At 53.9% G+C, this 11,898-nt stretch overlaps 1 protein-coding gene and 1 long non-coding RNA gene across 4 annotated transcripts; one reads left to right on the forward strand and one right to left on the reverse strand.

The window, feature by feature from the left end:
- Window positions 1-5,808, reverse strand: MYADM (myeloid associated differentiation marker). 2 transcript variants are annotated; one of them, XM_082436712.1, is made up of 3 exons: window positions 5,745-5,808; window positions 4,039-4,114; window positions 1-2,357 (listed from the first exon to the last, which is right to left on the reverse strand). In XM_082436712.1, the coding sequence occupies exon 3, from the start codon at window positions 2,353-2,355 to the stop codon at window positions 1,390-1,392; it is 966 nt and encodes a 321-aa protein (XP_082292838.1). In that variant the 5' UTR covers window positions 2,356-2,357; window positions 4,039-4,114; window positions 5,745-5,808; the 3' UTR covers window positions 1-1,389. The 2 variants fall into 2 exon arrangements, with proteins under 2 accessions (XP_082292838.1, XP_082292837.1); XM_082436711.1 differs by lacking the exon at window positions 5,745-5,808 and having other exon boundaries at window positions 4,039-4,415.
- LOC309648341 lies at window positions 5,113-8,728 on the forward strand. 2 transcript variants are annotated; one of them, XR_014256614.1, is made up of 4 exons: window positions 5,113-5,381; window positions 5,665-5,792; window positions 7,214-7,330; window positions 7,923-8,728. It is a non-coding gene; the product is annotated as an uncharacterized lncRNA (long non-coding RNA). The 2 variants fall into 2 exon arrangements; XR_014256615.1 differs by lacking the exons at window positions 5,113-5,381; window positions 5,665-5,792 and adding exons at window positions 6,215-6,486; window positions 6,953-7,011.
- Window positions 8,729-11,898: the final 3,170 nt, after the last annotated feature.

Consider the following 11,898-nt stretch of genomic DNA (forward strand, 5'->3'; position numbering starts at 1 on the left):
TCTTTCTTTTATCTTTATATTGGGGTTTAAAAAAAAAGAACATTACTGATGTGGGAGAAGGGACAAGGCTTCTCTCTATGATTGACAGCAGGGGCTGATGGGAACCAGAAGCTCCAGGGAATTTAAAAAAAATAAAATATATATTTATACATTTATATAGATCATGTTATGCATGTGAGTCCCAGAGAAGCAGGAAGCAGCAGCAGAAAGCAACTAGCACGCAGAAACACACGTGTGTGTACACCACACACTCAAGCGATGCAATTCCTTTGACTACGGCACAGTAGCAATTCCCACCCCCCAACCCACCCCACCCCCAACATTTTTTTGAAAAGAAACTTCCCTTTTAAGAAAAGGGCCACCCAGTGATTGTTGCCCTAGTGACCAGAAAAAAAAAAAACCCAGGCTAACATCACCTTTAAGGCTGGCAGTGGCCATTTTCTTCTCCTCCCTGCAAAGGCAGGAGATGCAATTTTTGACACTGAGGCTGGAGGGCCACATCACTGGCTCTTACAAATACTTCAGACAGTTGTCTTCAAGACCATGCAGTTTTTTTGCCAGTTTTTTGATACCCCAGGGAGTAGTTGGGATGGAAGTCATACACCCCTTGCCTCCTTTAAGATGGCCTCTAGGCAGTGGGTTTTTAGTAAGCCTGGCAAAAATTCTGGAGTCGATCTCAGGCAAGGCTGAGCACCAGGCGGGTTCTAGGGACCCAGGGTCTATGCTTTAAGCCCCCCGCCCACTGGAAATTATTGACCTTCAGAGTTTTGTTTTTTGTTTTTTGTTTTTAACTTAAAGGGGAGGTACACTGTACACCCCGCCTCCACTGGGAGAAAGGGGGCCCAATCCCTAGCTACCCACCCCCACCCCCCAGACACACACACATACACACCAACTAAGGCACAGCCAGGGCGGGCAGGCATGCTTTGGCAATGGGGCCCCTCTGGAGGCCCAGGGTGTGAACAGCTGCAAAAGGGGTGTGTGGTGTGGGGCTCAGCACCTTTGGAGGTGGGAGTGGGCTGTGGGGCCGAGAAGGAAGAAGTCTCAGGGCTCCTGATCGATCAGAAGGAAACTGGGAAGAGGTGGTCAGGCAACAGGCAGTTGAGAAAACAAACAGGATGACCGGAAAGGAGCCCCAAAGCCGAACGTGTAGAAAAGAAGAGAGCAGAAAGAAAGAAGCCGAACAGGATGTGGTAACCAAACAGAGCAGGAAGGGAGACAGAACAGAAGGAGGAGTGAAAGAAACAGGAAAGAGAGGAGGGTGAGTTGGGAAGGATATGAGAAACGCAGGAGAGAGGGGAGCCGGGAAGAGGACCTCAGAGGGCCTCAGGACTTGGTAAAGAACCTCCGCTGAGAAGAGGGAATCGGTAGCCCCTCCAGGGCAGAGCCTCAGACCCTGACAAAAACCAGGCGGGCCGAGTACACCAGGTCGGCCACGTAAGCCAGCAGGTTGATGGCTGTCAAGATGGCCACAGCCAGTCGGCGGTCCCAGGCGCACACGTAGTAGGTGTGCCTGTTGCTGCAGCTTACATCCATGGAGCGCCGGGGCTGGCCGCCGTACTTCTCGTTGAACTGGTAGAGCGGCCAGATGACCAGAGCCGTGGCATAGAAGAGGACGGAGAGCAGGGCCAGCCCGGACAGGAAACTGGGGAAGGGAATGGGCAGCATGTTGGTGCAGTCGCCCAGGTTCAGCAGGATGGCCACGGCCGCCAGGATGAAGCAGATCGAGTACACGGCCACGCACCACTCTAGGGCCGGCTGGTGCTGGTACAGGTAGGGGTTGCTGATGAAGGCGAAGATGACGCAGGCCACGAAGGTCTCCAGCACCTTGAGCAGGCCTGGCACGGTGGCCATGTAGCCAGTGATCTCGCCGGGCCGTGCCCGGGTCCAGGCCACTTCGGTGGCATAAGCCAGGCAAGCGATGCAGGAGAAGGTGGTGGCGGCGATGGCGTGGTCCCGGGAGCGGCCGTGAGACAAGAACTGGACGTACGTGGTAGGGTAGATGATGGAGGCCGAGAGGCAGAAGAGGGCGGCGTAGCAGGCGTAGGTGATGGGAAAGTTGCGCCAGGACAGGGGGAAGCGGGCCTGGAGCCCGCCCAACTCGACGATGAGGATGATGAGGGTCACGGCGAAGCAGAAGCACCAGGTAAACATGGACCAGTTACCCATGGCGCCCGTCCAAGCGCCCACACTGGCCACCAGCGAGAAGGCCACGCAGGTGGAGATGAGCTGTAGCAGGCGCAGGAGGCCCAGGGGCTGGGCCAGTGCCCGAGCGGACCCCACGGTGGTCGGGAAGCCCAGGCCCGAGGACGACGACGTGGTCGTGATGGTGGTGCGGGTCACCGTCACCGGCATGGCTGGGGGGAGGGGAAAGAAGGTGTCCTGAGAAGGTTCCTAACCGGAGGATCCAGGCCCCCAGCACCTGCCTCCCTGGAGTGAGGGGGCGCGTGGACAGCGTAATCTGGACTCTAGCTGAGGCGTACCCCGGATGCGAGTTTTCAAACCGGGCCAGTCCCAGCCCTCCAGGGATGAGCTGGTCACCCGGAGCTAGCCGCCTCCTCCCTCCAGCCTCATGTCAGAGCTCAGGAGTGTAGTCCCCTATCTCTTTTCTTCCCAGGACCCTCCTTTCCTCTCCCCAAAAGCCAACTCCTGTAAAACCACGTATCTTTCTTCCCACTCCAAACACACAAAGCGGCCCTCCTTCCCTCAGGGACTCAGCAACCCAGCCACTCAAGAGTCTGCTCTAGGGACTTCCCTGGCAGTCCAGTGGTTAAGACTCTGAGCTTCCACTGCAGGGGGCCCAGGTTTGATCCCTGGTCAGGGAACTAGAGCCCGCATGACGCAACTAAAAGATCCCGCGTGCCGCAACTAAAACCCAGTGCAGCCAAATAAATAAATAAATATTAAAAAAAAAAAAAAAAAAAAGGAGAAGCAGCAGCAGGAGAAGAGGCCCTGTCTTCTGTGACCTCTTAGAAACTCCATCTCTGCAGTTCCTCCCTTTGGGTACCCAGGACTCTGCAGCCCAGCCTCTCTTTCACCTAACGGTCCTAAACATTTCCAGCCTCCAGACACTCAGGAGTCCAGCCTCTACGTGGAAACCTTCTCAGGGACCCACGTCTGATCAGAGCTTCCATCCTTCCAGCCTGTCTCCTCTCACTGAGCAGGAGGCTGGCCCCAGCTCCTGGAAGACAAGAGCCCTCTCTCCCTTCTGGAACTGGGTCTTACCAATCTCGGCAGCACCCCTGCTATGGCCAAATGGATTTAGGTCTGGAGTACTTCAACCCAAAGGAAGCCTCTCCCCCTTCCCCAACATGAAGTCCAGCCCCCTAGTTCCCCAACTTCTGGGAAGCTCAGCTCCCCAGATTCTCTCAGCTGGCCCAGCGCCACTGAAATCTCTAGTCCTCTCTCATTCAGAAATACAGCTTCAGACCCCAGGGCTCTGGGCCCTCAGCCGTGAGCACGCCAGACTCAGGGAAATCAACTTCTTTCTTCTATCCCTTTAGAACCTTTGACTTTTATGTCCTTGTCCTAAAGACCCTCAGGAATGAAGGCCTGGCCTCGATTCCTGACCAGGTGTCCAGATCCTCCCTCAGGCCCTGAAATAGCTAATCTCTTGGTTGCCACCTCTAAAAAGCTCAGAAGGCCTCTCTCAGCCCCAAGGAAATGCAACATCCTCCTTCCAGGGTCAGGAGGGCAGCGTCACAGCCTTTAGCCCATCTGTCCCTGTACAATAGCTTCCTGGGGACGCAGGAGGCCAGCTCCTGAACATACTGCTTCCTCATATACACAGGTGTCTGGGCCCCTCTCTTTGGAACCCAAGGTCCCAGGTCTCAAAGTCCCCAGCCCCTCCTCCTTCAGACCCAGGAGCACTGCACTCCCCAACTCTTATCTCAGACCCCAGTATTCAGGGCCCTCAGCCCGCTCCTTCCTCTGACAGAGCAGCTCAGGCCTCTGGTCCCTCTCCCGTAGACCCAGGAGTCCAGACCTCAGAACCTCTCCCCCCTCAGACCCAAGAGTCAGAGCCCCCAGCCCACTCACCAGCGGTCTTTGCTGAGGATTCCACCAGAGAAAGATCCGGCTCTGGAGGCGGATTAAGTCAGACACCTGGAAAAGGCTAGTCAGAGGACAGGAGGGAGAAACAACGTCAGCGTCCGCTCAGGCCCGGCTCCACCCTCCCGGGACCCAGGCGACCAGCCGGCCTACTGCCCGGCGCTCGCCCAGAACGCGCGGTGAGGCTCCGCAGACCCTGGGCGCGCCTCCCAGCCCGGGCGGGGATTTGGCCCGGAGCCCCTAAGAGGTCGGGGATGGTCACCCCGGGGAAGCCCCGCCCCTTCTTTGCTCCTCTTTCCGCAAACTGCGAGGACGGGAGTGGAGGGAACCTAGCCAAAGTGCACGCCCCGCGGGCCGGCCTGGGCGTGTATGATCGTAACCCTGCTTCCGCCAGGAAAGCCGCGGGGCCGGCGGCTGGAGGGCCCTGGGCGGTGGCTGAGGGGGCGGGCGGCCCGGGCGGCGCCGCGTCTCCGTCCTTATAAGGGATTCAAGTCAGCCCAGCCATTTGGAATGTGGCGGGGACCGGGAGGCGGTGCTGGGACCCCCGCCCTGCTCGCGGATTCCGGCGGGGGAAGGGGGGGCAGAGCCCGGACGCCAGGTCCCAGGAGGAGAAGCCTGCACGTTCGAATTTCTGGGTCCTTCAAAATGTGAGTTCTGGGCCCCCATAAGGTGGGCCGGGAGCCTGGACCCCCCCAAGAGGGTCTCTAAGAGGGGAGTGGCTGTGTACCCGGACCCCTGGGTTCGCCTTGCGGACGCCTCCCGCCCCGCGGCGGGAAACTGTGCACAGTGTTGGAATCCAGTCCAGAGAGAGTGGCCACACCTCCCAGCACCTCCCGTAAGCCTGGTCTCCCGGCTACAGCTGGACCTCCCGGGCCACCTCCCGCTTCCCCCGACCCGTTAGGAGGAAGTTGGGACAGGCCCAGGAGGCAGAGGGCGGGCCACAGTCAGTTAAGTCTCCCCTGGAAGGTAAGTTAGCGCACGGACCACCCGGAGGGGAGGGGTCCGTCTCCACTCTCAGAGCCCCCAGCCGTCGCCTGAGGTCAGACCTCAGGCATGAACTGCCAGAGACCCGAGGAGGGAGAGGAAAACACCCTTTGGCTTCCTGGAGATGCTGAGGACTTCGCTAGCCACGCCCCAGTCCTCTCCCCACCTTCAGGCCAAACACCACACCCCATCACTCCGCAAACTCAGAAGCGCGCCCTGAGCCCCAGCCTGTGCTCTCAGCACCAAGGGGCCCAGCTCCATCTTCACTTTGGGACCACGGGTGCTAAAGCTCCGTCTCTGGCCTTTTGAGTCTAAAGTTCGGATTCTGCCCCCTGGATGGGGAGGAGGTCAGTAATTCTGAACCCCAGCCACTACCTTTCTCAAACCCAGGACTCCCAACTCCAAGCTTCTCCAGGCCCCCAGCCCCTCCTCCCTCAGACCCAGGAGTCCGGGCCCCCAGCCCCCTCCTCCCTCAGACCCAGGAGTCCGGGCCCCCAGCCCCCTCCTCCCTCAGACCCAGGGGTCCAGGCCCCAACCCCCCTCCTTTTTCAGATGTATGACCCGTATGAGTTCAGGTCCCCAGCCCTCTCCTCTCCAGAACCCGAGTCCTGACCCAGCCCATCTTTCCAGGGACTGAAGACATTTGGAATCCCTCTGCACCCAAGAATCCTGGACGCTGCTCCCATTCTCGGGGGTTCCCGCAGCCTCACCTTACGGGCCTGTGGCGGCTGCGGCTGGAGCAGAGGCGACAGCTGCAGGCTAGGAGGGTCTGCGGTCTGGGTGCGGTTGGAGGGCCGGGGAGTGAGCGCGGGCAGGGCTGGGGGCGGGGCCGGAACTCTGGGCTGGAGCCGAGTAAGGGTCTCCCCCTGCCAGGGCTATCCCAGTCCCGCCTCGAGGGCGGGGCCAAGGTAAGACCACCTCCCCAGAGATGATAAATTCACAGCAGCTCTCCCGCCCCGCCAGCGGTAGGGGTGGAGGGCTGAGGTCACTGTTTCCGTGGTGAGAAAACAGGAAGACACAACAGCTGGCGGAGTGGAGGCTCCTGGGGGGTGCCCTCCTCGACACAGCACTGGAGAAGTCTCCAGGGCAGGCCTGGGGAAGGCCGTTGCCATGGCAACCCGTCTGTTTAGACTTTGTTTACGACAGAGCCCCCCAGCTCAGGTCCCCACCCCAGTCTCACCTCAATCCGTTCTTCCTCTCCCTTCCTGGCCCCTCCCTCCTCCTCTGCTCCGGCCCTGCTCTTCCAGGATGGACGAAATTTTGGACATCTAGGTCGCGGTGGGTTGGGGGACTGGGCCTCTCAATTTAATGGGGTCTGTTTGCTAGGGTCTGTGTCTCCTGGGTCCCTGAAATACGAAAGAGTTGAGGGTGTGCCGATCCCTAGGCTTTAGGGGGTTTCTGGGCTGAGGTCCCTGACTCCTGGGTCCCCAAAAGAACAGTGGTTGGATTCCTGTAAGTAAGGAATTTGAGGGAGGAGCAAAATGGGTCTCCTAATCCTCATTTACACTGGGATTCGCGGTGTAAGGGACTGATGGGCCGGACCCCTAGGTCCCATATGTCTCTGTCGATGGGGGCAGGGGAGGGGGGGTTGTTGGTAGCAGGACTTCTGAGATCGAGGCCATAGGAGTTGGGGGCATGGACTCCCCGGCCGCGGGCCCAGAATCTTGGCTCAAAAGAGCAATTGCGGCTCAGGCTCCTGGGTTTTCGGAGCAGATGTGTTTGCTAGCCAAGCCTCTTGGGTCTGGAAGGGAGAGATATTTTTGGCTTGCAATCCTGGCTCCTGGAAAGAGGGAGGGGCTCAGAAGCTTAAAGAGGACGAGGCTGGGGGCTGGGGGTGCCAGATTCCTGGTTCCTGCAAGAGGGGAGGGCCCAAGGGGCTGGTCTGCCCGGGTCCCAGAGCACGGGGGTCCTTTTTTAGGGGCGGCTCTGGGGCCCTGAGACGGATTGACAGAGCCAAGAAGCAAGCGGGCGCTGAAGGTCGGATGCACTGCCCGGGGCTGGGGTGGGGCGGGGACCGGGACGCCCGGGTCCCTCCCTGCTGGCCGGGCTCACTCACCGCGTTCTGCAGTCGTCCCCGGCGCGGCCTTGCTCTAGGCTGCCGCTGGGCGGGGCCTCGTGGCGGCTGCGGAGGCTCGGCGACCGGCAGCTGTCGGCGTTGCTACTGCTGGGTGTCTTCCAGGCCGACTACTGAGAAGGCTTTGAGGCCGAGCCCCAGAGTGGAAGACTCTCGCGTCGCGAAGGGAGGGGTCCGAAGGGATGCGGGAGCTCTGTGTCCCCGGATGCGTGCCCTACGGAGGTGGGAGGGGCTGGGGGGGGCACCTGGACGCTGTGTGCTCTGCAGAAGTTGGGGGGGTATGGTGGGGGTGGGAGGGGTGTGGAGCCTGTATGCCCACTTTTCTGCCCTGCAAAGGCGGTAGACACAGACCCTCTCTGTCATTATGTGCCCTGCCTAGGGGAGGGGGGGGTCTCTATGAGCCCCGCATCAGGATGTGGAAGGAGTCAGGACATGATATTCTTTGGAGGTTCTCCAGGGACGACCCCAGGTTCTATTCACGTACCTCCTTGACCCCCGGAGTAGAAGCATCTCCTACCCCCTTCTTGCCCGAAACAGTCACTCTCTTTGCTTGACCCCGAAGTGGCACTCCTGAGATACCCCAAATAGTCCAGGGGCCATCACCACTCACAGTTTACTGCAGTTGTGCTCTCCAGTGGAAGTGTTCCCCCTTTAAGGCATTGAAACTTCAAAAGAGCGGAGTTCAGGGTAGCAGGAACAGGAAGCAAACATTTAAAGAGTGAGTCATCAGGTTTGACCCCGTAGGGTTCCCAGGTCTTGTGTAATCTGGCATCACGTATGTGCCACTGGTTCAGAGTGCTTACCCGTCCTGCAGGAGAGCGACCCAGCCCCAAAGATGCTGTCTCCAACCTGGCACTGAAACCCAGTCTCAAACAGGACGTGCCTCTGTTCTATGAGAGTAGCTGCTTTCGGGTGATCAAGTACACGGCCCCGCCCCCTAACTTCCTAATAAACTGGGTTCCCTGATCAGAAGCAATATTGTGTGTGTTCACATGACGGTGAACAGGATCATTGAACGTGTACACAGATGCTGCCACTGGCAGGAGGGAGGAAAGCAAGGAAAGCAAATAGAACCCAGAGTTAATTACAACCCAGGCGGGAAAAAGTCATTGCCCAATCCATGATGGAAAGGGTCCAATGTACTCCTCGGGTGACCAGCTATTTGGCTGGTCTCCCTAGGAAACCATACCACATTGGGGGCCCAGCACTGCTTGCTGCTGCCAGCAAGGTGGGCCTCCATCAGTGACAAAGTTCCATAGCTTTGATGAAGCAAAGCCATACATAGCCCACCATGGCTGCTTTGTTCAAAAGGCCATTAAGCAGGTACTGGGGAGACTGGGGGAAGAAGCTGACGGAGAGCCACAGAAGTCATCTGATCTACTTAAGTCTTAATAGCACTCTCTGTAATGGAGGGTTTTGGGGGAAGAATTTACCTGGGTACAGATTATGAACTGGTTTTTGCTCCCAACATTTCTGATACCAAATGTGTGTGTGTGTTTGTGTGTCTGTGTGTGTGTTGGTTTTTTTGTTTTGTTTTGTTTTGTTTTCACATCAACCACCAATTCTCTAACTCTGGACACAAAATGAGTGTTCAATGATTCAGTTCAATTCTTTTTTTTTTTTTTTTTTTAATAAATTTATTTATTTATTTATTTTTGGCTGCGTTGGGTGTTCGTTGCTGAGCGGGGGTTACTCATTGCGGTGGCTTCTCATTGCAGAGCACAGGCTCTAGGCGTGTGGGCTGGGTAGTTGTGGCACACGGGCTTAGTTGCTCTGTGGCATGTGGGATCTTCCCAGACCAGGGCTCGAACCCGTGTCCCCTGCATTGGCAGACGGATTCTTAACCACTGCGCCACCAGGGAAGTCCTCAGTTCAACTCTGAATCTGAATGTGGAGTTATCATCAGACCCCACAGGTTAAGGGCTCAGTCTCAGAAGGCCACCCCCACTTCCAACTCCAGCCACAAGTCCCAGGCCTCCCATACTTCTGAGGACAGTGGGAATATCCCCTCCAAATAAAGGAATTATTACATGTCGAACCCTTTGCCACTATCAAATGAGATAAAATCTCCATTAGAGCAGATATTCCTTAGCCTGTTTTGTTCTCACATAGGAGACATTCATAAATATATTTGTTGATAAATAAATGAGATTTTCATTTTCAACTGGCTAGAAAACTGGGGTTCCCAGGACTCCCTCCTTGGATTCCATAATTTGCTAGAATGGCTCGCAGAACTCAAGAAGGCCCTTCACTTAGTACTACTGACTTATTATAAAGGATGCAACTCGGGAACAGCCAAACAGAAGAGATACACAGGGCAAGGCATGGGGGAGGGATGGAAAGCTCCCATGCCCTCTCTGGGCTCACCACCTCCCAGCACCGTGATGCATTTACGACGCTGGATGCATTTACGACGCTGGAAGCCCTCTGAATCCCGTTGTTCAGGATGTTTACGGAATTTCCATGATGGAAGCATGGTTGATTAAATCACTGGCCATCAGTGAGCAAGTTCAATCTCCCTAGCCTCTCTGGAGGTCAGGGAGTGGGGCTGAAGTTTCCAATCCTCTAATCACATGATTCATTCTTTGGGCAACCAACCCCCATCCAGAGCTAACTAGGGGCCTATCAAGAGTCATCTCATTAGTATAAACGCAGATAGGGTTGAAGGGAGCTTATTATGAATAACAAAAGACAACCCTCTCACCCCTATCACTCAGGAAATTACAAGGGTTTTAAGAACTTGGTGCAGGGAACTGAGGACAAAAACCAAATATACAGATCTTATATCATTGTAACACACAGATCTTTCCTTACTCTGGGTCCAGTGGAAAATTTCATTCATTTATCAACAAATATATTTATGAGTGTCTCCTATGTGAGAACAAAACAGGCTAAGGAATATCTGCTCTAATGGAGATTTTATCTCATTTGGTAGTGGCAAAGGGTTTGACATGTAATAACTCCTTTATTTGGAGGGGATATTCCCACTGTCCTCAGACTATTGGATTCTCAGGAATGTCCCTGAGTGATAGGCTTCCCAATTTGTATGGGGTTTATCTCCCATGCTCTGGCATGTGTGTGTGTGTTTTATTAATAGATACAGTGTATCTATCTGCTCTTTCCTGCTTTCAAGGTCTTATCAGTATGATGTCATCCGTGCAATTGACCAGAATGGAATCTATGGGGTACTGAAAGCACAAGTTGCTTTTATAGGAGAATTTGGTGATTCTGGAACAGTATCATACAGCATATCTCTAGCCTGGGAAAAGATCAAAACTCAAAACTTGAAGTACAGTTTCTACTGTATGCAAATCGTTTTTGCACCATTGTAAGATCAAACAATGTACGTCAAACCATCATAAGTGGGGGACTGTCTGTATTCTTTCTTTCCTTGCCTTTATTGAAGTGGATGTCTCCCCCTAATCTGTTCTCTGGCCATAACACCTTTTTGTCATCTATGGACCTCCTGGTCACTTGCCCTCATTTTCCACATGGTTTCCTGAAATTCTATAGAGAGCATCCCACCAGATATGCCATGAACAGGTCATACTGTGGCCTCAGAGTGGCCTGGTTGCCTCTGGCTGTTGCCAGGCTCATATGTTCATCTCCATGAGCTACAAAAAATATCATGTTTTTATTTGCCCCACGATGTGAAAATGTTGGGAAGCACTGACTTAGAAGAGCTGCCACGTGAACATTACCCTCCACACCATAGCAGTCACCTATCCACTCAGTTCTCCACGCCTCTCAGACATCAACCATTTTTCCTTCGATCTTACTTTCTCAGCAATGGCCACTTATGACCTTTTCTTAACTTGATAGGAACCCCCAGTCCATCAGCCCTCTCTTTTCTTTGCTTTCCTCTTTCTTCAGAAATGATTCCGCGGTCCATCATTTCAATGACCCTCTTTTCATGTTAGGATATCTAACACTCCTTTGCCCTTCTGTCTTTGTATCACCCCAGTCTTTGAAAAGAAAAAAAGAAAAAGCCCATCTATAGATGATCTAAATAGACATTTCTCCAAAGAAAACATACAGATGGCCAAAAAGCACGTGAAAAGTTGCTCAACATCGCTAATTATTAGAGAAATGCAAAGCAAAAGTACAATGAGGTATCACCTCACACAGGTCAGAATGGCCATCATAAAAAAGTCTACAAACAATAAATGCTGGAGTGGGTGTGGAGAAAAGGGAACCTTCCTACACTGTTGTTTGGAATGTAAATTTGTACAGCCACTATGGAGAACAGTGTGGAGGTTCCTTAAAAAACTAAATAGAACTACCACATGATCCAGCAATCCTACTCCTGGGCATTCATCTGGAGAAAACCATAATTTGAAAAGATACATGCATTGGAATGTTCATTGCAGCATTATTCACAATAGCCGAGACGTGGAAACAACCTAAATGTCCAATCGACAGATGAATGGGTAAAGGAGATGTGGTACATATATACAATGGACTGTTAGCCATAAAAAAGAATGAAATAATGCCATTTGCAGCAACATGGATGGACCTAGAGATGATCATACTAAGTGAAGTAAGGCAGACAGAGAAAGACAAATATCACATGATATCACTTATATGTGGAGTCTAAAAATGGTTACAAATTATTTACAAAACAGAAACAGACTGACAGACTTCAAAAACAAACGTATGGTTACCATATGGGAAAGGGGGTAGGGATAAATTAGGAGTTTGGGATTGACATATACACACTACTATATATAAAATAGATCATCAACAAGGACCTACTGTACAGCGCAGGGAACTCTACTCAATATTCTGTA

Source organism: Balaenoptera physalus (genome assembly GCF_965194825.1).
Source record: "Balaenoptera physalus genome assembly, chromosome: 19".
In the NCBI taxonomy this organism is placed as follows: domain Eukaryota; kingdom Metazoa; phylum Chordata; class Mammalia; order Artiodactyla; family Balaenopteridae; genus Balaenoptera; species Balaenoptera physalus.